Here is a 24,802-nt window from a genome sequence, read left to right as displayed (position 1 = left end):
CATGAGCACATTCCAGCCAACATCCACACGATTCTCCTCATTGAAGGCAGTAGAATTATATGCATAAGCCAAGTCACTTGTTATGTGTATTTGCAGGAGCAGACTGTGCTTTCTAGGCTTTTTTAGAGAAAAGGAATCATGCTTTGTGCTTGAGGTGAGTGGAAAATAAGTGCAATGAATCATGTTCTTTTTAAATTAATGTTTGTAGGCATATATGGACACCCTGCAAACTCAGTGGAGCTGGATTCTTCAGATCACCAAATGCATTGATGTTCATCTGAAGGAGAATGCAGCGTATTTTCAGGTAAGTTCTGATGTTTGCAGTAATACTTCTCTTTAGCTGGGTCCACACTTGCCCCCAACTTCGAAGGGGGCATATTAATCAGGGCGGTGAGAGATTACTCATGAAGTGCTGCAGGCACTTCAAAATTTTGAGGAGTAAAAGCACTTCGAAGTGCCCGTGGCTACATGCATGCCAGCACTTTGAAGTCTGACACTTCGAAGATGCTATGGGGAGAATTAATAATCTCCCATTGCCCTGATTAACATGCCCCCTTGGAAGTTGGGGGCAAGTGTAGACAAGCCATTTGTGTATCAGGAGTTTTCTTTGTCTTCATTTAGCCTTAGAGCTTTGCATAACATTTTGATACTGTCAAGTTTGTAAAACTTAGATTGCTACCACTTTTGAGTAACATAAGGCTGTGTTCTTTGGCCCTTCCCAGTGTAAACAACCAACTGATTTCAGTGTCAGTTTTTCCAAAGTAAGAACTTCAGAATTTGGCCTGTTGATTTGACCAACAATTAATAGGAAGGCCAGTGTTTCCCCTACTTCTGTAGTTAATTAAAAGCACGAGCATTGTCACTAGGTAATTGAAAGCCATTCTTCCTGTGTCCAAATCTTCATAAATTCATATAGTTAGGTATCAGGTACCCAGGAACATTTGTAGTATTGTTTTAAACACTGCGCTTCTCTATAGTGCAAACTAGGTTTCTCACAATAGAGCAAGTTTCTGATTCCTTTTGCTCCTTAAAATATCCATTGCTGTCTAAAGGAGTAGCTTTTGACAGTTATGTGTAACTGAAATCACAATCCTTCTTTGCAGTTTTTTGAAGAGGCCCAGTCCACCGAAAACTGCCTGAAGAATCTACAGGATGGTATCAGGAAGAAGTACATATGTGATAAGAACATGTCACTCCAAGCTCTGCTGGAACAGATCAAAGAACTGGAGGTATGGTCCCACGTTGCAGTTTCACTAATAAATTATGAGCCTGTTCCAGTTGAAATCAACAGCAAAACTCTCATCAGTTTCAACAGAAGCAGTATCCTTGCAGTAGTCTAGACCAGTGTAACCCAAAGTGAGGTTAATAGCGTAGTGACATTGGCATCAGGGCCTTTTCCATTAATACAGATGTGTGAGGCGAATATGGTTTGAGGTTTTTGTTTTTTGTTTTTTTTTTTTAAATGAAAAAGTGCTAAAATGCAATTTACCTTTCCAGAAAGAACGAGAGAGAATTCTGGAATACAAGAGGCAAGTGCAGAACTTGGTGAACAAGTCCAAGAAGATTGTGCAGCTGAAGCCTCGTAACCCAGAATACAGGAGTAACAAACCCATTATCCTCAAGGCCCTGTGTGATTACAAGCAGGATCTGGTAGGGTATTCATTATAGAATGAGAATGAACACCATAAAAATAGAACTGACCTGCTAAATCCTAATGAATCACTGATCAGACGAATGTAACCCTTTTAATCCTCTCTTGGTCAGAACTGAATGTTTGAATTAATGTGAATCTTCCTGAATAACTTGCTCCAGTATTTGTAGCTCTACTTTGCCACTTAGTTGCTATTGGCCAAAGAGATTGCGTGCTCCTGTTTCTGCCCCCAGATTGGACAAATTCACAGTTTGTTCTGGAGCAGATACATGCAAATGTAAATTTCCTCTGTGGCTCAGTGGACCAGTATGAGGTTCTTCACACCACTCAGATGCTGGATAGGAGCTGATGGGGAACTGAGGTGGAGCAGCCATTGATGGGAGCCTGAACAGCCTTGCATGCAGTGCAAAGGGTCTTCCTGCCAGCCTTGCACTGGCTGGTGAGGCCAGAAATGACTAAGTGGCCCTAGACCTGTATTCATGACTAGCACAGGTCCTCAGTAATTGGGCTGTACACTGGAGAGAGATATTTTTGAGGACCAATGGAGCGGGAAGCTCCTTTCCTGGATGTGGGAGGGTAGTGGGAAAGCATCATAGCTGTGACTACAGCCTCAGGGCGTCAGGAGCTCCTAGCAGGCCTGGATGGTGGATCTAAGTAGTAATGGCGCACAAATACAGTGACTTTGGGGGAAAGCCAATGGGGCACTGGATCTCTTTATGCCGCCATAGGAAGAGTGTTAGAGCCACGGACCAGCCCACGGCCGAATGTTCGGTACAGCTTGCCTAGAATACCGTGTCTGGATCAAGAAGAATATTTAAAAGTAAAATAACTGTCCTGCTGTTCTTCCAGAAAACCGTGCACAAAGGAGATGAATGCATACTGAAGGACAACGCTGAACGCAGCAAATGGCTTGTGACTGGCCCAGGGGGTGTGGATATGCTGGTGCCATCTGTCAGTCTTATTATTCCTCCTCCTAATCCGCTAGCTGTGGGTCTTGCAACTAAGTGAGTGACTGACAGGGTCCTGAATTTTGTGCATAGGTTGGGAAAAGTCTGCCTTAAGAAAGCCCAGCTTTGTGGCTTGGCCTGACCAGGCACAAGGGTAAATGATAAAACCCCTAACTTGTTGAAAGTCATCCCAGGGATGGAACTTGGTGCATACGAAGGACACTTTAAAATTAAATTGAAAAAGACCTACTGGTCTGTATGGATGCCTGCTCCTTAACAGTCTCAGCTGCCTTGGAGCCATTGGCAGTGGACACGGAATAGAGCAGGCTACAGGCTGCTGTAACTTGTGCCAGGCATTGGCCTGTGTGAAGGAGCTGCCAGATCGGGAGCCTCCCCTCTGACAGCCACACTGAGCACTCCTGGACTCCAGCTGTGGATCCAACCTGGAGAGTCTGAACTGTCTTCAGCCAAACCTTTGTTTGGCTGTTGCTGGTTTGTGTCACACTTCTGACATCTCTTTAATATGGCCTGACTGGGAGCGGGGAAAAAGTGGATTATGCCCCCTTTGTTGGTTCTTCATCTTTTCATGATTAGCTTCATATATCCTCATGATTAAACTACTTCACAGAACTTGAAATACTGTCTTTTAAATTGATTTGTCATGTATTCTTCTGACTTTAAAAATATGCACAAGCTAATCTGAGGGGTAATTCCTAGTAACGGGCCAGTCTCAGCACGCAGCTAGACAGGCTGGGTGGGCTTTCTCAAGGCAGCGTTTCTGTGATGCGCAGGAGATCTAGATGTTCCAACTGGTTGTGAAACTTCTTTTCCCACCTCAGGATTGAGCAGTACTATGAAGCTATTCTGGCTCTATGGAACCAGCTATACATCAACATGAAGAGTCTGGTGTCCTGGCACTACTGCATGATTGATATTGAGAAAATCAGGTCTATGACTATTGCTAAGGTGGGTATTCAGTTGGCCCTTATTATGACAAGCCAGAGGTGCCAGTCTTTTTATATATCTGTGCCAGCTGACGAGACTTGTACTAAATCAGACAGTGCTCAACATGTCCCATTCAGCTGTCTCACACTAACTCCCACTAGAACATGGGACACTGTAAATTCCCAGCACCATGATATAGGACAGCCCAAATTCGTATCTCCAATAAGTGGGTGCACATTCATTAAAGCCCTGTGTGAATGCAAAAATTCAGGTCCACATCTGATTCGTGAACTGCACAGATGCTAAACAATACAACCGCATGGATGGATGCAGATGTCTGTGAGTATTAGAAGGTATCCATGGATTTGCAGGGCTCTACATGTTGGTATAGAAGGAGGACAGCGTGAATAAACTGGAGTTCAGAACAGCGATTTATCCTTAAGGAGCCAAAGCTCAGAAAATCAGTCACCAAAAGCCTGAAGTATTGCCACTGGCCACTCATGCTGTGTTGGAACTAGTGCCACATATGCCCTGTCTAAAACCACTGTGTCAGATTGACTTCGACTTTGTTGCGCGTGAAGCTATATTTATTCACAGAATGAAAGATCTTTTTTTTTTTTTTTTTTAAATATAGAGAAGCAAACCACGTTTCCGTTTGACTGCAGTGTCTTGAAAGATTGGCAAGTGGGAAATAGTCACAGAGGGGTGGCCTAGTAGTTCTGTATCTTCACAAAACAAAAACGCAGCCTTGCAGCACTTCAAAGACTAAGAAAGTGATTTATTAGGCGATGAGCTTTTGTGGGAAAGACCCACTCCTTAAGGTCTAGAAATTCTTTTTAAAGTGCTACAAGACTGCTTTTTTTCTTTAGCAAGTGGGAAAGTTTGCCTTGTGGTTCCTTTGCATAGTCTTTCTCCCTGTGCTGCTGATAGGTGATGAGGTGTGAACGGCAGACCCATTAAGTTACCACCAAATTTCTGCAGCCAGAGAGTGACTGTATCTGCTTCACAGAGCACTCACTTCCAACTGTAGAGAGACTGGGGAGCTTCATTTTGAATTGTGCCTCCTCTGTTGTTTCCTAGCATTGCTAAGCTGATACATTTCCTAGTGATAAACTTATCATTAGCCTGCTCCAGTTCCATTTTTAACTATTTCTGCATCTTTGTTTTAGCTGAAGACAATGCGCAAAGAGGATTATCAGAAAATCATAACGGATCTAGAGATCCATTACCAAGAATTCCTGCGGAACAGTCAGGGCTCAGAGATGTTTGGTGATGATGACAAACGGAAAATCCAGAGTCAATTCACTGATGCTCAGAAGCACTATCAAACCTTGGTTATACAACTGCCAAACCAACAACGGCCTCAACAGCAGCAACAGCAAGGTGTGTTGTCTGGATTTTTTTAAAAGTGATTTAATGTATTTATTTCACTAAAATATTCATTATGATTAAGCACTCTCATAGTGTTATTTAACGTCAATAAATAGACTCCTGTAGACCTCACTGGGCACTGGATTGTGCTCCTATTGGGAGCAGAAGTAATTAAGAAAATTCCCTTAAAATACATGGCAGAGTTCTCCCACCAAAACAAAACTGGATGTTTAATAGTTTGCAGAGATGAACAAGTAGTTTTACTAGATACACTGGTGTGAATCTGAACTTCTCTCAGCAATGTCGGTAGAGATGCTGTAGGTTTGCACCAGCACAAAAGAGCCGAAGTTAGCCCATGTTCTGTATGTGCTGTGATCAGAAAGTAAAATAAAATTTTTGCATTTTTTTTTAAATAGCCTTTTCTTTGTGGTACCTGCTTTTGTTAGTTCTGTTGCAACTGCATGAAAATAAGGGATGGTGTGCGGTTTTAATTTCTAACCACCAAATGAACCGATAGGTCGAATTGTTGCCTTGACGTTGTGTGTTTTTAGCTTTTTGAAAAGTTTCATGTACCACTGGTTATATCTCAATGTGTTTTACAGTGGTAACAACTGAAGTCACACAGTTGGAGGCATCAAAACCAGTTCCAGTTAATGACAGAAACAGAGAACTTGAGAAGCAGGAGGCCTGGCTGCTGACAGAACTCCAGAAACTTCGTCGGCAGATAGAAATCTGTGAGATGCGTATGGTGCAGCGAACCCCCCTCCGAGTAGATCAGGGGGCTTCCCACAATTTTTCAGTCAGAATAAATGAGTTACAGGTAAGACTAGATACTGGTCCCTGTGGAGCAGAATTCCATAGCCCGAGGGCTTTGTGGAAGGGAGGGCCAGGAGTTCTGCAATTTTGTGCTTATGCATTAAAGTGAATAGAGCTCTGCCTAGAGGTAAGAGGTGAATATTATTAATGCAGGTGCTTGGAAGACAAAAGTGAGGGCAGTAACTGGGCCCTGATTGAAATCCATTAGAACAAGTGAATTATTTCGGATGGAAGATTAGTGGCATGTGTAATGCAGAATGCTCATCTAGCCAAGCGAAACGTCTCTGCATAACGCGGACATCTTTTTCTTTCGTCAGGGTATACAGAATGATTCACAAACAATGGCTGACACCCTCAATAAGCATAAGGATTTTCTGCCCAACTTCAGAGGCTCTGACAAGTATGTCTATTTGCAGTTGGAGATAAATAATTTGTTTCAGAAACTGGAAAATATTAATGGTGTCTCTGCCGGCTACTTGGACAGGTAAGAAAATAAAACTTAAAACAACAAACCGTGAACCCTTTTTCTTTTTTTCTTAACTAGTCACAGAGATTTTTTCCTTAGTTCAGAAATCTGCTTTTGTTTATCAGTAAAATATTATGTAGGCCTTTCATGTGCATATGTAATAAAGCTCTTCCAAGAACCAATATTCTAGGCCTTGGACCTATGGGATGGCCCATACACTTGTGTCGACTACATCTCTGGTTTTGAAAAAAAGCCTGGTTTAGTGGGATTTTCTTAGGTTGTAGACTACCCCTCTTTAATAGTAAGATGTAGTGAAAATGTAGAGGGTTTAGTGTGTGAGTGCTGGTGGTTTTGGTGGCTTGTAGTATCTAACAGGTGAGACTAGGAGAGCCAATGGTTCCTTTAGATCTTGAACATTATTACTGTAAAACCAAATGCATCATTTGTCCTGCTTATGTTATAATGGTTTTATTTTGGGTCACATTTATTTATTGCAGTTTAAATGCACTGAGGTCACTGCTCCAGGTTATTCTACAAACAGAAGATGTGGTCAAAGTTTTTGAAGTCAGACTCACTGAAGAGGAAACCGTTTCTTTGGACCTTGATAAAGTGGAGGCCTACCGAGCCTGTCTGAAGGTGAGCGGTTAAACGCCCGCTGGAGTGTTGTATTGCCTGAAATTCCTGAGACACTGCAGGGGAACAATGGTGATTTACACCAGCCGAGTATTGGGCCCTGTAGTGTTTAGGAAGCTTCACAAGGTGATATTTTAGCTTTCCTGACATCTCTGATGTGACAAGCAGCCTGGCTCTGCAATGGAGCTTATCTCAGACCTTCCACTGGGAGTTAGGCACAAGCAATCCCACAGCTGCAGGATTGAACCCTGCACCATAGGCCATTGTCTCCAGTCCTGGAGCATCCATGAGGGTTTAAAAAAAAAAAACTTAGCAGGTGCTTAAGCACCCACAGGTAGTCAGCTGCACCCTCTTCTCCTCAGTGCCTGCCAGCTACTGACAGCCTTCCCAATCAGCACTTCTCCCTCCCCCACACCCCAGTGCTTCCTGCCAACCATGGATCAGCTATTCTGCAGCATGCAGGAGGTGCTGGAGTTGAGGCGGAGGGGAGAGGATGGCTTGTACTAGCAAGAGGGAGTGGGGCGGAGCAGGGAGGTTGAGCACCCCCTGGCAGATAGCTCAGTGCCTCTGGTCTGCATGAGTACATGTCATCGGTTTTGACAGAAAATTGTTTGATGAAATGCCTTTGCAGTTAGATTATTAATATTTATGAACCCAGTTGTAACTGTTCAGGACACGTTTTTCACGTGCCCCAATTATATTTTAGCTTCTTGGTGACTTCTTCCTCCCTCCCCCCCAGGTTTATTCCTGAGATGAGAAGGGACTCTAATGGTTTACTGAGTAACAGGATTAGTGTCTCCTGGATATGCTCCCCAAATACCTCTTCTGAATCCATCTTCTAACTGAAGATGTCTAAAAAGTGCACGATCATCCTGAGGGGATGAGCTGTGCTTCTGAGGCACGATTGTGCAAGCTGAGGTTGGAGCACCAGCATTTATTTGTATTTGATATCTTTTGTAGATCTAAGTTACTCTCGGTGGACCAGGCCCATAAATGGAGCAGCTTCTTTATTCTTCACTGTGGGCAGAATCTGGCGATAGAGCCAATGTACGTTGGCATTGGGATGATCACCAAGAGTAATGGCATCTTCTGGTGGAGTGTATATTCCTGGGCTGCTCCTCTCTCCCTCTGCTGGTGTAGTGGGGGAAAAAGAGGGTGTGGTCAGAACAAAGGGGGCGTGACCGGGATACCCTTCCACCACACCAAACCCAAGCTGTAGTTTCACTCCCTTACTGCCGTTTACAGCCATTTTTCATTTATAGCAGCCCAAAGGCTACTTGCACATTCACCAGGAAACCACCATTGAATACAGCAACCTTAGAACTGGGGGAAGTACAAAGATAGGCTTTCCTTGCACAATATGCACTTTGGCAAGACCCCAGATTTATTACTATTAGATTATTCTTTGTAAATTCATAAACTTTAGTTTTATAGCAGACTTAATGAAAAATATCTAAAGAAAAAGGCTTGTAAATATATTTTTTTTAAAAATCCTGGCTGATCTTTACATATAGTTACATAAAAATGTATTTGACAGTTTCATGGCCTGATCTTGCAGCTGTTCCATGTACAAATAAATCCCCAGAAATGAAATGAGACTTTCAGGTGTAGAGCAACTGGAAGAGCAGGCCACGCCCTTCATGTTTAAAATCCACCCTTTACCACTGAAAAGAGCTGAAGTGGTAGCCACAGAAAATGAGAGTTCAGTGCAGCAAAGCGTGTGAGTATGTGCTTAATTTTAAGTGCATCCTGAAGTCCTGCTGACAGTGCTTTGCTGAATTGGTGCCAAAATGCTTAAACGTAATACACCTTCTCTGGTGGGGAACTAAACATTTCACTGTTTTGTTGGCTTTGTTTTTATGCTTTTTTTCCCCTCTTTCCTTTTACACCCAGAAAATGAAAGCAGACCTAAACCAGAAGAAGTCATTGCTGAATGCCCTGGAATCTGAGCTGCAGAATGCGATGCAGATCCACTCCCAGTCTAGCCAGGCTTATGTCCTGTATGATTTGGACCTTGGGAAATACACTGACAAAGTCAACCAGCTGACAGAACGTTGGCAAAGGGTAGAGAAACAAATAGACCACAGGTTTGTCTGTCTTTTCTAATAGCCTTTCCCCTGCCCCAATTGTTCTTGATTTTTTTGTGATAATCATTATGTTGTGGCTAGAATGTAACCAGCATTTTGGGAACTTTGGTCTTCTCCATGTAGAGCTGGGGTTCATGGCAATGGGAGAAAGTATGTTTCCAAAAGTAGGACAAGCACAATTGAAAGGACACTGTCACGTAGGGCAGGTCTAAAATGTAGAGTTTGCTTGGGGGAAGGAAAAGGTTGATCTAACCTAATAAGGAAATAAATGGTTTGGGGATTTTTTTTTAACGTGTCACCGAAAAGAGTTGATTGGATTTAAAACCTTCGTCTTCAGTGTCTTATCACTTAACTCCACAGCGCTGTGTTAGTGCATGACATCCAGAAAATGACGCTGACTAGAAAAAAATGAAACTGAATAATCTTCATTTGTTGTTTTTGGTTTAATAAATTGGAAAAAAATGAACACCACACAAAGCAACAAGGAGATTAGATTTTTATAATAACTTATAACCAACTGGAATCAAATCCTGAAGTTGTACTTCAGGAATTGGTGCTGGAATAGTTTTTCTAGTGGGGATGCTGAAAGGAGAACTAAGTTTTCGGGGGGTGGTGGTGGTGGTGGTTGTGGAAGCGGACAGGAGGACAAGCACTTCCAGCACTCCAAGTTCCAGCACCTATGGCAGTTGACAGTTAGCAAACCAGGCTCTGCTTAAACTGATGTAAATCCAGAATAACTGCAACAATGGTGCTGGTCAGTGTTCCCTATAAGCTGAGTGCTTGGGCGGCTGGTTGCCCAGGAGAGCATCAGGTGCCACCCAGCTGATCAGTAGAGCACCCACAGCCGGCAGCATGTGTTTCTAGTGGCAGCGCACATCCACCCGTGGCTTGGTGCACATAACATTTTATTCTGCCCGTGGATTGAAAAAAATTAGAGGGAGCCCTGATTCTGGTTCCTTCTGTACTTAAGGGCGATCAAACCCTTGCTTCCCACCCCTGCCCCAAAAACAAACAAACAAACAAAGCAGTTAATAGGTTGGAATTGATCAGGCACTCCTGTGGCCTTGTTGCAGGAGAGTTAAGTAGCAATATCCATCTGGGGGCAACTAAATAAGTGGTCTGATTTTTTTTCAGAGATGCTGAAAAAGCACAATTTGTACTGACATCTGAAAATCAGAGCTGTTATTTCAGGACTTAAATGTGGGTTTAGATGTTAATTTCAGCATATGGATTTGCAAAGTTTGACCTTAAGCCTTGTTTTGGCAGCTGTTGTTTTACTGCTAATAATATTAAGCACAAAGTGATGATGGAATTGTTTAAATGTTAGAAGAATGTGGCTGTCCTTTTCAGATTGGTATATTTCTTTGCTTTTTCCAGATCATGGGATCTAGAAAGACAAGTCAAACAGCTGAAAATGTACCGTGATTTGTACCAGGCTCTGAACAAATGGATCTGTGATGCTAAGCGCAGGCAAGATGCTATTGAATCAGTGAAATTAGGCGATTGCAACACCATCATGAGATATTCACATGAGCAGAAGGTACGTGTGTTCAGTGAACTGGATTTTTAAAATATGTTTACAGTGAGGACATATTTGTGCAGTAGTGTTGTCTTTTGTAGTAATGGTTTGTTTGGAGTTAGAAAATGTTTGGGCTACCACCACCACCAAATATAAGCCACAGGCAAAAAGAAGCCGTATGGTTTGTATGGTGTCCGTTGAAAAGTTGATTAAAATTAGTCATGTGAGAAATGCAGCAACCTTCCTGAGATGCTCCAACTAAGTGACTTATGATTTTGAGATGTTGTTATACCTCAAAATGGAAAACAGACTCTTCTGCTTTTTTGCCACTTCTCTCTTTGACTTTTAGAGCTTTCTTCCACAATTCATAATTTTACTCCTGGCTGTCAGGGAAGTTTGGTCTCTCTCTGGTTGAGTGATGTCTGGTCCAGGAACTGTCTTTAGACTCCTCTTTGGTTGTCTTTCTTTGGCAATCGCTGCAAGGGGCATTCAGCCACTATACCTCTAGGACCTGATATGGAAATCAGGCTGACCTGTGTATTTTCTTGGTGTTGGTCATAGGTGTGTCATTCTTAGAGCTATAACTTCTATGATAACTGACACCTATAAATAATAGATAACAGACAAACAAAAAGGTTGCACAGTAGGGCATTAGAACATAGATTGGCCATGAAATCCATTCTGAAAGTACTGTCCTGCAGCTCTTAAAAATACAGTGACTGCCATATAAAATACTGTGTCCTTGCTGATGAATTGAATGTTTAGAAATACTTGATATTTCTTTCCCAACTCATCCGTGCCCAAAGTAGAGTATAATTTTGCTCTTGCAAAATTTCCAGCTTATTTCCAGGAGGGGAAAAAAAGCCCCAAAAGCCTAGAGCCTCATGGAGTTCAGGATCAGGAAAGAATTAAACTTGGACTCAGAAAGGCTAGTGTCAGTTCCTTTCCCTGCCACTGCCTTTCTGGCGATGTCTACACTAGCATTCCTCTCTGAAAGAGGCATGCAAATGAAGCAAACCGAAAATGCAAATGAGACATATATTTACATATCTGGTACCTCATTTGCATATTCTTTCAGAAGAAGAAAAGCCGTGTAGGCACAGCTCTTTTGAAAGTAATCCACATCTTTGAAAGAACCCTTCTACCTTTTTTTGTTCCTTTTTAAAGAAGAAGGGTTCTTTTGAAGATGGGGTTTACTTTCACAAGAGCTGTGTCTACACTGTTTTTCTTCTTTCTAAAGAAGCTCTTTCAAAAGAAGATGTAAATCTGCACCTCATTTGAATTTCAATTTCCCTCATTTGCATGCCTCTCTCAGAAGAGGAATGCAAGTGTAGACGCAGCCTCTGTGTCATTGCTCAAGTCCTCTATGGCCAAACTGTGAAGCTCTTCTTTGTATTGGTGAGCACTTACTCACTGTCATCAAGTGGTCCAGTGGAAGCCCGCAGTGCTACTCATGGAAAGAGCTGCTCACCACTGGGGGCCAGACTGTGAATCCCTGCACGCCAGCTGTCTGTCTGTCTGCCTCAGTTCTGAATAGAAGGAAGGAAAAAGGCAGAATCACCATCCCTGTTCTTGTGCAGCAGCACAGCCAAGGATTGAGCACAGACCCTCTCAAGCTCTCCTCCACTTCCTTACACGTCACCTTTGAACTTAATCCAAGGGATAAGCTATGTGATGAGACACAGCAGGAAAATCAAGTAAAAAGAGCGGTTTCAGTGGGTGTAAGCTAACACTGGGCACTTTCCAGATCCTGAGGACCTTAGTAGTTACTCAGTCCTGAGGCACGTTTCCGTTAATACCAATGAGTTAGTCTGTAAAGGACTGAGTAATAGAGTAAGGACTGAGGCTTAAGACCTTTATGATTCCCTCATATTATATTGAAGTCACCCTTTGAAGAAAGTGACAGGTACTTACTGTTCTCCTCAACCAAGGAGAATCTTGACATGTGAAATTGCTGTAAGTTTTTATGTATTTTATTTCCTGCACAGAACTTGCATACTGAAATAGCAGGAAAAAGAGACAAAGTGGAAGAGGTTCTCAAGCAAGCGGATCTGTGTGCAGCTGCAATTAAGGTAAACATCTTCCAGCAATTCAACAATGAATGGTTTTTCAATATACCGACCTTTTCCTGCAGTTTTTATTTAGCTCGTACTCAGGCAAAACTCCCATACTTATCTCTTTTATACCAGACTGTGTGTGCAGAAATAGCTCGTGTAAAGCTCTTTGTAAAGTAGAATTTGTACCCTCAGTTACTTGCTTAATTGCAGCATGCTGCTCCCACTGACATCTGCAGGATTTTTGGAGGAGGATCAAAGGCACTATGTATCCAGAGTACATTTTCCACTTCACACATTAAGAGTGGTAGTGGATGAGAAATCCAAGGCCCTTGGGTTGCTTTGAGAAGCAGGGATGAGGCTAAAGCAGAGAGGGGACTGCAATAGCAACAGAGGTCAAGAAGATCCACAGTGGAAAATTGCGGTGGTCTTTGGCTTTTTGTGTGGATTGCTCATGTCTCCGTATTTCTCCCAGTCCCATTGTGTGCTCTGCGGTATGAGGCATGTGTTTTCAGCCCTTGTGTGATGTAAAAAAGACACAGAGGAGGTTATTCTATTGATGTTCTAGCAGAAAATGCGACCTAGAACAGTTGTGCCCGTGAGTTTCCACCTCACCATAATTAACATGCCACCTCAGTCCTGGAGAGTCACACACCCGCCCCCTCTGCACATCGCACACACATCTGCTTATCTGAATCTCCTCCACAGTACCAGGGTTATCAGAGTCCCCCATACTCCAAAAGCAGAGGAGGGAGGGCATATGGCCTAGTAGAATAATAAATACTTTTCTAAAGTTCTAAAAACCTCTAGACCAGAAGAGGTTTCTCAGCATTCATTAAAAATGCATTTTGTTCTATTCCATTTACAGGATTATGAATTACTGGCTGCTTCATACAGTTCAGGACTGGAAACTTTGCTCAACATCCCTATCAAGAGGACTATAGTCCAGTCACCTGCAGGATTGATTCTTCAAGAGGTACATTGTTTTTTCCCCTGTGACCTTTATAAATTTATATTCAGTCACATGATCTGTTTCAGCTGAAACTGTCCTGGGTAGATACACTGTTGAATCCTAATCACTAGCACTTCTTCTGTTGTTTAGGGTCCATAAGCATTTCTGTAAAGGGAAAATCCTTTCCATCATGCCATGCCTGACTTTCTAGACTTCATGCAGGAGAGTTCCCAAGGGCTGAGTGGCTGCAGCCACCTGGGGAGCTGCAACAGAGTTGTTCACGTGCAAATGTGCTTAGCAGATGGAATCACACTGTCATGTATCCAACATTCTAATTCTTCCTTCTGGAATGACCCAATGTCCTTCCACATCTTGGTGTGGAGTGCTCCCAATGCATTGGGAGCAGTCAGTTTCACTGGGGGGCAGATCCCCCTTTGGATGCAGAAAACGTGAGAGAAGTTTTTGTGCCGTCATTACAGCTTCACTGTAAGAAAGGCTACAATGTGTTTTATTTTATACATCAACAGAAGATAGAGTATCATGGTGGCTTCTATTTTTAATGTTTCACTTCAGCATGTCACCACTGAACAAATAAAGTGGCCACAAAGCATTTTTGAATCTGTTGCTTTTCAAAATTATCTTACAAGTGTGAAACCGTCCTCTCTTATCCTTGGAGAAAAGTTGAGATCAGTGGTTGAAATATAGAAGTGTTTCATTACGTTGCCCTAATCACGTCTTAGGGCAGGGCAGGACTATCATGCCTATTTGATAGGTTGGGCACAGAGAGGTTAAGGGTAAAATTTTCAGAAGTGCCAAAGTCACTTTTTAAAATGGAATTTAAGTTCATTAGTCAGTTAGATGCTTTCAGAACTTTCTTACCTGAAGTGACTGACTCCAATCACACGTGGAATATTTAAATCATTTAAATAAACCTGCACCCTTTTCTGGTTTTGTTCAGCTTTCTAATATAGACTGACCGTGGTTCTATTTTTATTTTCCAGGCTGCAGATATTCAGTCTCGATACATAGAGCTTCTTACAAGATCAGGAGATTATTACAAATTTTTAAGTGAACTATTAAAGAGCATGGAGGATCTGAAGGTAACCTGCTTGATTTATTTCTTGTCACCACATTATCTGACAGCAAAGTATTGGCAACGAAAAGCTTCCTCCCTTAGTGAAACACAAAACAAAGCATTGGAAAGAGGGGGGGAAAAAAAACCCTAGACTGTATCAAGAGCAAGCTAATAAATCCACACAACATACTTAGGAGGTAGACAAATTCCATTTTCTGCATTTTCCAGATAGGGGTAATGACTTGCAAGGCCAATTTTGTGGTGATGTAGAAGCTGGTATGCATTAGACTTACGCATGACCTGGGAAGATCAAATTACCCAGCATTGGCCTACTAGGTCAACCCTGACTACTTCTGCAAACCTCATACCTATTTAGTGGCCTCAAGTATGATTTTTTTTTTCTTTTTTTCTTTTTTTGTGTCCTTCCACTAATACTTGGTAGCATTACTGCTGATGTGATTGATCTTGACGAGTCCAAAATTGGGTCCAATTCAGAGGTCATGTTAGGAATGTAAGGTACAGGTAGGAAAGGGATTGGCAGCAATATAGTTAGACCATTTATATGAGCTCATTTAAGGGCACGTGTATACCGTTTTGGTACACCACCTCTGGAGGAGTCTCCCTGAAGTTCAGGAGAATGTGCCAACTTTTATGCTCCTTTAATGGCACGTAATCCATTCATGCCACTATACAAACCCGCGTGATGACAAGTGGGATCCTATCTCTTTCTTGCACTGAGGACTTACGGGAGAGGGGGTTGTGGATAAGGCTAAGATTTTGTCGCAGGTGTTTTTAGGAAAAGTCATGGAGAGGTCATGGGCATTAAAGAAAAATGCAGGGAAGCCAAAGCTCACTGTGACTTTTACTAAAAATATTGATGACCATAATCAGCTGTGGGGTCCCCACACTGTGACTCATGGCTAGGCAGCTGAAGTGGCCTGCTTGGAGCTCTGCTGGCTCAGAGCTCTCAGGTCACTGCACTGCTGCTGGGAGTTGGGGGGGGTGGGGCCCATTGCCACCCCCAACAGGAAGCTCTAGGATGCTCTTGTCACCCATGGCAACCCACAGCTCAGGGGGTTACCTGTGTTGTTGAAGACCATGCATTGCTGCCTGTGGGGGCTGGGAGCTGTGAGGAATATGCAGTGGCTGCGGGGGGGGGCGTGATCTGCATCTCCCAGTTGCCACAGGCTGAGTTCATGGAGGTCATTGGAAGTTACAGGTTCCCTGACTTCCATGAAAGAATTGTAGCTTGTGTGTAAAGAATATCAGTTGCTAGTAAATTTTGGGTGGAGGGGACCCTAGAAATGTTTAAGGCTCAGATATGTCATTAATTTACAATGGTAGCACTGGGAGTGTGATCTTGCCAAGCCAAATTGTGCCACCCAGACTCACAGCAGGTAGAATCCTAGTCTGGGAGTCATCCTGTTGATTTTACAAGTAAGGTACTTCTCAATGTGAATATGGGTATCCAAATCTGACCTGGTGTGATTAAATAAAAGTCTTGTGTGTTCTTGGGCATGTTCTTTATAATTTGTTGCTGATGTGTAAGTCGTGATTCATGGGATAATTTGAAACAATTATCACAGCTTTTTTTTTCCCCCCTTCCAATTTGATCCCACAGATGAAAGCCACTAAAATCGAAATGTTAGAAGAAGAGCTCAGGCTTGCCAGAGATGCAAATTCTGATAATAGCAACAAACATAAATTTCTGGAGCAAAATCTGCAGAAGTTCCAGGCAGACTGTTCCCAGCTCAAAGCAAAGCTCATGAGTCTGGAAGAGCTCAAGAGACAAGCCGAGATGGATGGCTGTTCTGCTAAGCAAAACCTGGACAAGTGCTATACTCAGATAAAAGATCTCAATGACAGGATAACAAGACTGACTTACGAGACTGAAGATGAGAAAAGAAAAAGAAAGCAAATGGAGGAGAGATACGATCAGCAGAAAAATGACTATGACCAACTGCAGAAAACAAGACAAAATGAGAAAGATAGCCTGAGCTGGCAAAAGATAGAATCTGAGAAGGTCATCAAGGAGAAGGAGTACGAGATAGAAAAGTTAAGGAAGCTTCTTCAGGATGAGGGCGTACGGAAGAGGGAATATGAAAGTGAGCTGGCTAAGGTAAGAAACCAGTTTAACGAGGAGATGAGTAATTTAAAGAACAAATATGAGACTGAAATTAATATTAAGACAACCACAATCCATCAGCTAGCTTCTCAAAAAGAAGATGATGCAAAAAGTCTCAGAAACCAGTTGGATAGACTGGTAAGGGAGAACAGAGACCTTAAAGATGAGATTGTGAGACTCAATGATGCCATTTTGCAAACAACGGAGCAACGAAGGAGGGCAGAAGAAAATGCTCTTCAGCAGAAGGCATGTGGTTCTGAAGTGTCACAGCAGAAGCAACAGCTGGAGCTGGAGCTGAAACAGATAATTCAGCTGCGTAACGAAGACAACTCAAGGTACAAGCAGGCTCTTGAGGAGGCTGCATCAACCATCCAGGAAAAAACTAAGGAGATAGAAAAATTAAAGGTTCAGCTTCAGGAAGAGTCTAAACAACAATGGCAACTTGAAAATGAATTGGCTAAGGTAAGGAACAATTTTGATGAGGAAATTATTAATTTAAAGAACAGATATGAGACTGAAATTAATATCACAAAAACCACGATTCACCAGATTACTGTGCAAAAAGATGAGGATACAAATAGTTACCGAACACAGATTGACAATGCTATGAGAGAAAATAGGAATTTGTGTGAGGAAGTTCGCAGACTGAAGAACACTTTAAGTCAGACGACAGAGAGCCTGAGAAAAACAGAGGAAAATGCTCAACAGCAGAAAGCAACTAGCTCAGAGCTCTCCCAGAGGAAACAACAGCTGGAGGTTGAGCTAAAACAGGTCATTCAGATGCACTCTGAAGAAAGCATGCGATACAAGCAGTCACTTGATGATGCATCGAAAACTATTCAGGAGAGAAACAAAGAGATTGAAAGACTGAGAAAGTCGTTTGAAGTAGCAACAAGTAAAAGGAAAGACGCAGAAGAAGAAAATAAACAATTACAAAGAGTTCAGTTTGATCTGCAGAAAGCTAATGTCAGTGCAACAGAGACCATCAACAAACTGAGGATACAGGAACAAGAACTGACTCGACTGAAAATTGACTATGAAAGAGTTTCACAAGAGAAAAAAGGAAAGGATCAAGAAAGTGCAAAGTTCCAAAGCACTGTAAAAGACTTGCAGCACCAGAAGCATAAGTTAGAAGAGGAACTTAGTAGGCTGAATAAAAATGCAATGGAAGAGTCTTCCAAGAGGAAGAAAGTAGAAGAGGAATTAGAAAATATGAGGAGGTCTTTCAGAGAACAGTCAGTTAAAATCAACAAACTCACTCAGCAGATAGAGGAAGTGTCCGTTGTAAAGAAAAGGAATGAAGAAGACCTCAGGCATCAGAGAGAGATACTAGATGGACATGTAAGAGACAAGCAGAGATGCGTGGAGGAGATAAGAAAATACACATGTGAGATTGAAACTTTAAACCATCAGTTGGGTCAAGAGCAGGAACACTTAAAACAGGCTTACCTCCGAAATGAGCACTTGCAGAAAGCTATTGAGGACAAAAGCAGGAGCCTGAATGAGTGCAAAATAGAAATCGAAAGACTTCAGTCTCTTACCGAGAATCTAACCAAGGAACACTTGATGTTAGAGGAAGAGTTGCGCAACTTAAGATTGGAATACGATGATCTAAGAAGGGGCAAAAGTGAAGCTGATGGTGAAAAAAATGCCACTATTGCTGAACTACAGAATCAACTCAAAACAAGCAGCAAGCAAACCCTGGAACTTCAGGGGCTGATTAATGATTTACAGAGAGAGAGGGAAAATTTGAGACAGGAAATTGAAAAATTCCAAAAGCAGGCTCTAGAGGTATTCACAAATATTTGATCATGACTTTACTGTCTCTCCGATGTTATAATTGACTCCAATGGCTTTTTTAATCAATTTACTCTTTGCTTTTTAATGATAATTGAATAATTTCCCTTTTAAATTTGATTTTTTTTTTTTAATATATAGAGTCAGATCCTGGTCTCTTTTCCAGCTTCTCAGCAGCCCTGAAGCAGTATCAATGGGCCATAAAGTGGTCTTACCCATCCAGCTGAGGATTTCCCCAGTGTGGAGGAAACCCTAGCTTCTGTATTAATCCCCACCTTACAGACACAGGGGAAGGAGGGAGTACCCGGATTGCCATTGTGTTTTAAGAGGTACCCCGCAGGCTGTATACTCCTTGGGGCATTGTTTCATACCAGCACAAGTGAAAGCAGTCCTGAGACTACTGTAAGTTGCATCAGGTGGTAAACCAGCTGCTAACCCCACAAATAAGGAGCTGCAAAAGTGGCTTAGAGACTTTGACCCTTCTCAAGTGGATTGAGCATATCTCTATTATGCATATGTCACTATGATCTACTTATGCATGCACACGTAACTATGAAATACATAGTTATTATTATATAGTGTCAATCAAAATAAAATTCCTTCATAGCTCTGCCACTGCAGTTGAGTTTCGCATCTTCTGTGATTGCTTCAAAATAGTTGACTGTATTTCCATAATTTTCTTTATACTTGCCCCACTCTGCAATCTTTCATTATATCATCCTCCATATTTGCTTTCTCATTTTGTTCCCAGTCTGGTTCTTTCCCTTTGGCCGTTTCTACGCATGCCACTTTCAAAGAAAGTGGCATGCTAATAAATGGCCCAAAATATGCTAATGAGGCACAGATGCAAATTTCCCATGCCTCATTAGCATAAGGTCACGTGGTTTGGAGTCCGGAAGACTTTCTTCCGGACTCCAAAATGCTATTTAGAAGCGCAGCTTCCGGAGGGGGCGGGTGTCTTCCGTAAGGAGGTCCTTCTTCCGGAGGCCCCTTCTTCCTCAAATTTGATTCTCTCACTTTAATTTTGATTTAAATTTGATTCTCTCATTTTAAACACCTAATACTTCCTTTTTTCAAATACAGTATTTCATGTGTGTGTGTGTGTGTGTGTGTGTGTGTGTGTGTGTGTGTGTAAAAGAGAGAGACAAACACACACATTACCTACATAGTTTATTTACTTAGCACAGTTGATAGATGTAGAGTACACATTGCTGTATATCTCTGTATGTGTACACCTACATGAAATGACATTAAATTTATTAAAATGTAAAAAAATTCAAGTGGTATTTGGAACTGAAGTTGAAAAATATTGACAGGAAAAACAGGCTATATTATACAAAATTAGTAGATTTGTGACCACATTCTCAGCTGATGTATATTGGCATAAGTAAATGGAACTATGCCAGGTTTCACCAGTTGGGGAATCAAACCCTTGATGTGTCTGTGTTCACAATACATATAGGGTATGAATAATAGTAAAAAATATTACTCATACCCTATATGTACATGACCCTGTCTGTTAGAAGGTAACTGGCACCATACAACCAGGGCTTCCCTACTCTACGGTCAGAACTGAAAAGAAGACAGTTTAGCTGGAATGCAGTATACCTGTTTCAGTTTGTAAGTGAAAAGGGGGTATGAGGCACTAGATGCTAGTAGAAGCGTTTTCGGAGCAGGTGATAGTGTATATTAAAACACATTCCTAATCTTGGATACAGCATAGGGATATTCAAAAGAAGATGTTCCGATGCCAATAAGTGATAGGTTAAATTATGGGAAAAGGGATTAAAAAAAAAAGTGGGAATTTTAACATTTCTCTCTCTCCATTTTTTACATTTTAAATTTTAGGCCTCCAACAGGATTCAAGATTCCCACAGTCAGTATACTCACATTATGCAAGAAAGAGAGACCCTGCTGATTAAAATAAGTGCCTTGGAACAAGACAGGGCAAGGCTGCAGAGATTAGAAGAAGAGCTGAACCGTGCTAAAGTTACATTGGAATCAGAGTCTCGTTTGAAACAGCGGCTGGAAAGTGAGAAACAACAAATCCTGAATGACTTAAATCAGTGGAAGAGCCAGTATTCCCGAAAGGAAGAGACCATTAGAAAGTTTGAATCTGAGAGAGAAAAGAGCGAGAGGGAGAAGAATGCCCTGAGAAGTGAGATTGAAAGGCTACAAATGGAGATTAAGAGAATTGAAGACCGATACAAGTGCAGACTGGAAGAGATCAGCTGCAAGAGTCAGTCAGAGATGGAGGCCGAGCGCCTCAGAATGCAAAGGGAGATGGAAAAACTGAAGCATCGTCCCTGTGGATCCCACAGATGTACTCAGACAGAGGAGGATTTTGGCATTGATCCTTCCAAATTGCTGTTCAATGGGCTGCGGAAGAAAATTACAGCAATTCAACTCTACGAATGCCAGTTGATAGACAAAAGCACCTTGGATAAGCTCCTGAGGGGGCAAAAGTCAGTAGAAGAAGTTGCAGCTGACATCGAGCCCTATCTTCGAGGGGCAGGAGCCATTGCAGGAGCATCTCCTACCCCAAAGGAGAAGTACAGTTTGTTGGAGGCCAAACGGAAGGAGTTTCTTACCCCAGAAATTACAGTCCTGCTTTTAGAAGCCCAGGCAGCTACAGGAGGCGTGATTGACCCTCACAAAAACGAGTTGTTGACTGTGGACAGTGCGATTGCCAGAGACCTGATTGACTTTGATGACCGAGAACAAATCTATACAGCAGAGAAGGCTATTACAGGATTCAGAGACCCATTCTCAGGGAAGACGGTGCCAGTGTCTGATGCCATCAAGAAAAATCTGATTGACAGGGAAACTGGGATTCGCCTGCTTGAAGCCCAAATGGCTGCTGGAGGTATTGTTGACCCTGTCAACAGTGTTTTCTTGCCAAAAGATGTTGCTTTATCTCGTGGGTTGATTGACAAAGACCTGTACAGAATCCTGAATAACCCTCAGGATGCTGCAAAGCATTTCATTGATCCTGCAACCAAGAAGGCGGTCAGTTACATGCAGTTGAGGGAAAAATGCAGAATTGAACCTCACACTGGTTTACTTCTCCTTCCAGTGCATAAGAGAAGCATGTCATTTCCAGGGCTTAGGCAGCCTGTCCCCTTAAGTGAATTGGTCAATGCTGGAATTATTCAGGAATCAACAGCAGTTGATCTTGAAGCTGGCACAATTAGTATGGAAGAAGTTGGTGACAAAATTAAGGATTTCCTCCAGGGCTCTAGTTGCATTGCAGGGATCTACAATGAGGCCACTAAAGAGAAGCTTGGCATTTACCAGGCCATGAAGATAGGCTTGGTTAGGCCCGGTACAGCCCTTGAACTTCTAGAAGCCCAAGCAGCAACTGGTTTCATAGTGGATCCTGTCAGCAATTTGAGGCTACCAGTTGAAGAAGCTTACAAAAGAGGGCTGGTTGGAATTGAATTTAAAGACAAACTTCTCTCTGCTGAAAGAGCAGTCACAGGGTACAAGGACCCAGAAACAGGAAATATCATCTCCTTGTTCCAGGCGATGAACAAAGAGCTCATTGAGAGAGGCCATGGCATTCGTTTGTTGGAGGCTCAGATTGCCACCGGGGGAATCATTGACCCCAAAGAAAGCCACCGTTTGCCAGTTGACATGGCATACAAACGCGGTTACTTCAATGAAGAGCTCGGTATGATTCTCTCAGACCCAAGTGATGATACAAAGGGTTTTTTCGATCCCAACACAGAGGAAAATCTGACCTACCTGCAGCTGAAAGAAAGGTGCATAAAGGATGAAGCAACAGGGCTCTGTCTTCTTCCTCTGAGAGACAAGAAAAAGATGGTGCAAACTTCACAGAAGAACACACTTAGGAAACGCAGGGTTGTCATTGTAGATCCAGATACAAACAGGGAAATGTCAGTGCAGGAGGCATACAATAAAGGCCTCATAGATTATGACACCTACCTGGAACTTTCTGAACAGGAGTGTGAGTGGGAAGAAATAACTATTACAGGGTCAGATGGAAGCACAAGAGTGGTCCTCGTTGACAGGAAAACAGGAAATCAGTACGACATTCAGGATGCTATCGATAAAGGTCTGGTTGAGAGCAAATTTTTTGACGAGTACCGTTCTGGAAGCTTGAGCCTTACACAGTTTGCAGACATGATTTCCTGTAAGAATGGCAGTGATGAAGTATTTAGGCATGAATCGATAACTAAATCTCCCACCATCTTAAGTGTCAGGAGTTCTTCGGTGAGAAAGAGTGGTTCTTTTTCGGCACCCTTGGAGGAGTGCAGCCCCATTGCAGCCATATTTGACACCGAAAACTTGGAGAGAATCTCCATTTCAGAAGCTATGCAACGGGGCATTGTTGATAGCATTACAGGACAGCGGTTGCTTGAAGCTCAGGCCTGCACAGGAGGAGTAATGTGCCCTACCACAGGACAAAGGCTTTCACTTCAGGATGCAGTTGCTCAAGGCATCATTGATCATGATATGGCCACACGGCTCAAGCCAGCTCAGAAGGCCTTCTTAGGGTTTGAAGGTTTAAAGGCTCACCAAAGAATGTCAGCAGCAGAGGCAGTGAAGGAAAAGTGGTTGCCTTATGAGGCCGGTCAGCGCTTTTTGGAATTCCAATACCTCACTGGAGGCCTCGTTGATCCAGAAGTGAGTGCGAGAATAAGTATGGAGGAAGCCATTAGGAAAGGAATGATTGATGGGAGGAGTGCTCAGAGATTGCAAGACACTAACAGCTATGCCAAAATTCTGACCTGCCCCAAGACCAAGCTGAAAATATCCTACAAAGATGCAATGAGTCGCTCGATGGTGGAGGACGTCACTGGGCTGAGACTCTTGGAAGCTGCTTCTGTTTCATCCAAAGGCATCTCTAGTCCCTATAATGTTTCCTCTGCCCCTGGCTCACGCTCAGGTTCACGCTCAGGCTCGCGAAGTGGATCCAGGAGAGGAAGTTTTGATGCAACAAGTGCTTCGTATTCTTATTCCTACTCAGCCTTCAGCAGCGGCTCTATTGGGTGTTAGTAGTCAGTTAACAAAAGTATCTGAATTTTAATTTCATTTAAATGAATCTGTAGTACTGTCTCTTAAAAACAAAACAATCTGGTGTGGGATCATATTATTTGCTTGGGTGCAGTGACCTTGCTGGAAAATTAAGTCCTTTCTGGAGGTGTTTAACTTCTGTACTACTTAAAAATCTGTAAAATGTTTTGGGTGTAAACTTTTGAAGAGAAAATTGCAAGATAGCAAAGCAAAACAAAGTTATGAATTTCATTTTTTTTAACATTTACATTTTTGATTAATCTCTTCTTGTATATTTTGCATGGGCTATTGTTTGCTTCTCCCATTTCCAAACCCTCAAAATTGAAAGCCAATAACTAAGATTTGAAAATATTTTTAAGTGTTATTTTTTTCCAGCCTAGCCATTTTATTTTTCTTTTCCTTTTAAAGAAAGAGTAATATTGTGAATGGAAAATGAATGTCCTTATCCATCTGGATCCTGCTGTACGTTCTTCCACAGATAACATGCTTGGTTTATTACTCAATTATAACTTTGTTATGGGGGGGGATATTATTAGCATGTACTTTTCTTTCATCGTGTTCTTCATTTTTCTACTCATTTTGCTTGTTCATTTTCTATATAACACCAAAAAAGGCTGACTGCAAATAAACTTTTAAACTTCTAAAGTACTTGTTGTTTATTTTTAAATTGAGACAAAAATACACCCTTGGGAGGAGGGGAAAGAGAGAGACATTGTATACCAAAAAGAAAAACAATTATTTCTGTGCCATAATTATTGTGTAAACTCATATGATAAGTCTGAAATCCAGGAACTTGTTTCTTGTGTCAGTCCCATTATCTTCATGAGCATAGAAATCTAATCCTGTATTTTCCAAAAGAAAAGAGAGACAACATCAACTAAGGCCCTATAAGCAGAAGGCCACTTTTCACATTTGTTCGCAGTTAGGAACAAAAGAATTTTTTCCCCCTCTCACTAGGAATCCAGCACATTGTTTGCAACTACAAGCAGAATGCTCTGGATCAGATTCTCTCCTGCATGAGGATAGCCTATAAACAGCACAAAGGCAGGTTTAGCCAAACACAGGCTGGTGACCCAGCACAAAGGGATCTTTATGTATAGCCATATAACTTCTAGAATGACTGCTTACCTGTGGCTGATGCGGTGGGGGTGGAGGGGCTGGGCTGGGCTGGGCTATGCTTGTGAAATGCTGCTTGTCAAGGACTTTTTTGTTCCCTGGCGCTCCCTGGCTGCTGTAACAGTTCCAGTGGGGAATCTTGGTAGACCGCACAAGTTATGGTCTTTAGTCTGCTCACTTGCACTGGTTCAGTCTCCCCTTGTATAAG

The 24,802-nt window shown here is 42.2% G+C and overlaps 1 protein-coding gene across 4 annotated transcripts in view; it reads left to right on the top strand.

Annotated features, from left to right (window-relative positions):
- The window catches only part of DSP (desmoplakin), a 53,352-nt gene extending 29,235 nt beyond the window's left edge, over nt 1-24,117 (top strand). Inside the window, exons 9-24 of one of the 4 annotated variants that reach the window (XM_074987712.1) lie at nt 209-304; nt 1,104-1,229; nt 1,498-1,650; nt 2,501-2,655; nt 3,438-3,564; nt 4,713-4,926; nt 5,517-5,734; nt 6,048-6,214; nt 6,694-6,832; nt 8,723-8,916; nt 10,294-10,456; nt 12,424-12,507; nt 13,358-13,465; nt 14,443-14,541; nt 16,138-16,635; nt 20,287-24,117. In XM_074987712.1, coding sequence (XP_074843813.1) covers nt 209-304; nt 1,104-1,229; nt 1,498-1,650; nt 2,501-2,655; nt 3,438-3,564; nt 4,713-4,926; nt 5,517-5,734; nt 6,048-6,214; nt 6,694-6,832; nt 8,723-8,916; nt 10,294-10,456; nt 12,424-12,507; nt 13,358-13,465; nt 14,443-14,541; nt 16,138-16,635; nt 20,287-23,460 — 5,715 coding nt within the window. In that variant the 3' untranslated portion in view covers nt 23,461-24,117. Of the gene's footprint in view, nt 1-208; nt 305-1,103; nt 1,230-1,497; nt 1,651-2,500; nt 2,656-3,437; nt 3,565-4,712; nt 4,927-5,516; nt 5,735-6,047; nt 6,215-6,693; nt 6,833-8,722; nt 8,917-10,293; nt 10,457-12,423; nt 12,508-13,357; nt 13,466-14,442; nt 14,542-16,137; nt 18,433-18,579; nt 18,828-20,286 lie in introns of those variants that run through there. The other 3 variants (XM_074987711.1, XM_074987710.1, XM_074987713.1) reach the window with 3 other exon arrangements.
- Nucleotides 24,118-24,802: the final 685 nt, after the last annotated feature.

The sequence above is a fragment of the Carettochelys insculpta genome, chromosome 2 (assembly GCF_033958435.1).
Source record: "Carettochelys insculpta isolate YL-2023 chromosome 2, ASM3395843v1, whole genome shotgun sequence".
Taxonomy (NCBI): domain Eukaryota; kingdom Metazoa; phylum Chordata; order Testudines; family Carettochelyidae; genus Carettochelys; species Carettochelys insculpta.
Note: the sequence above shows the minus strand (reverse complement) of the source record. Positions and strands in the feature narration are given on the sequence as shown.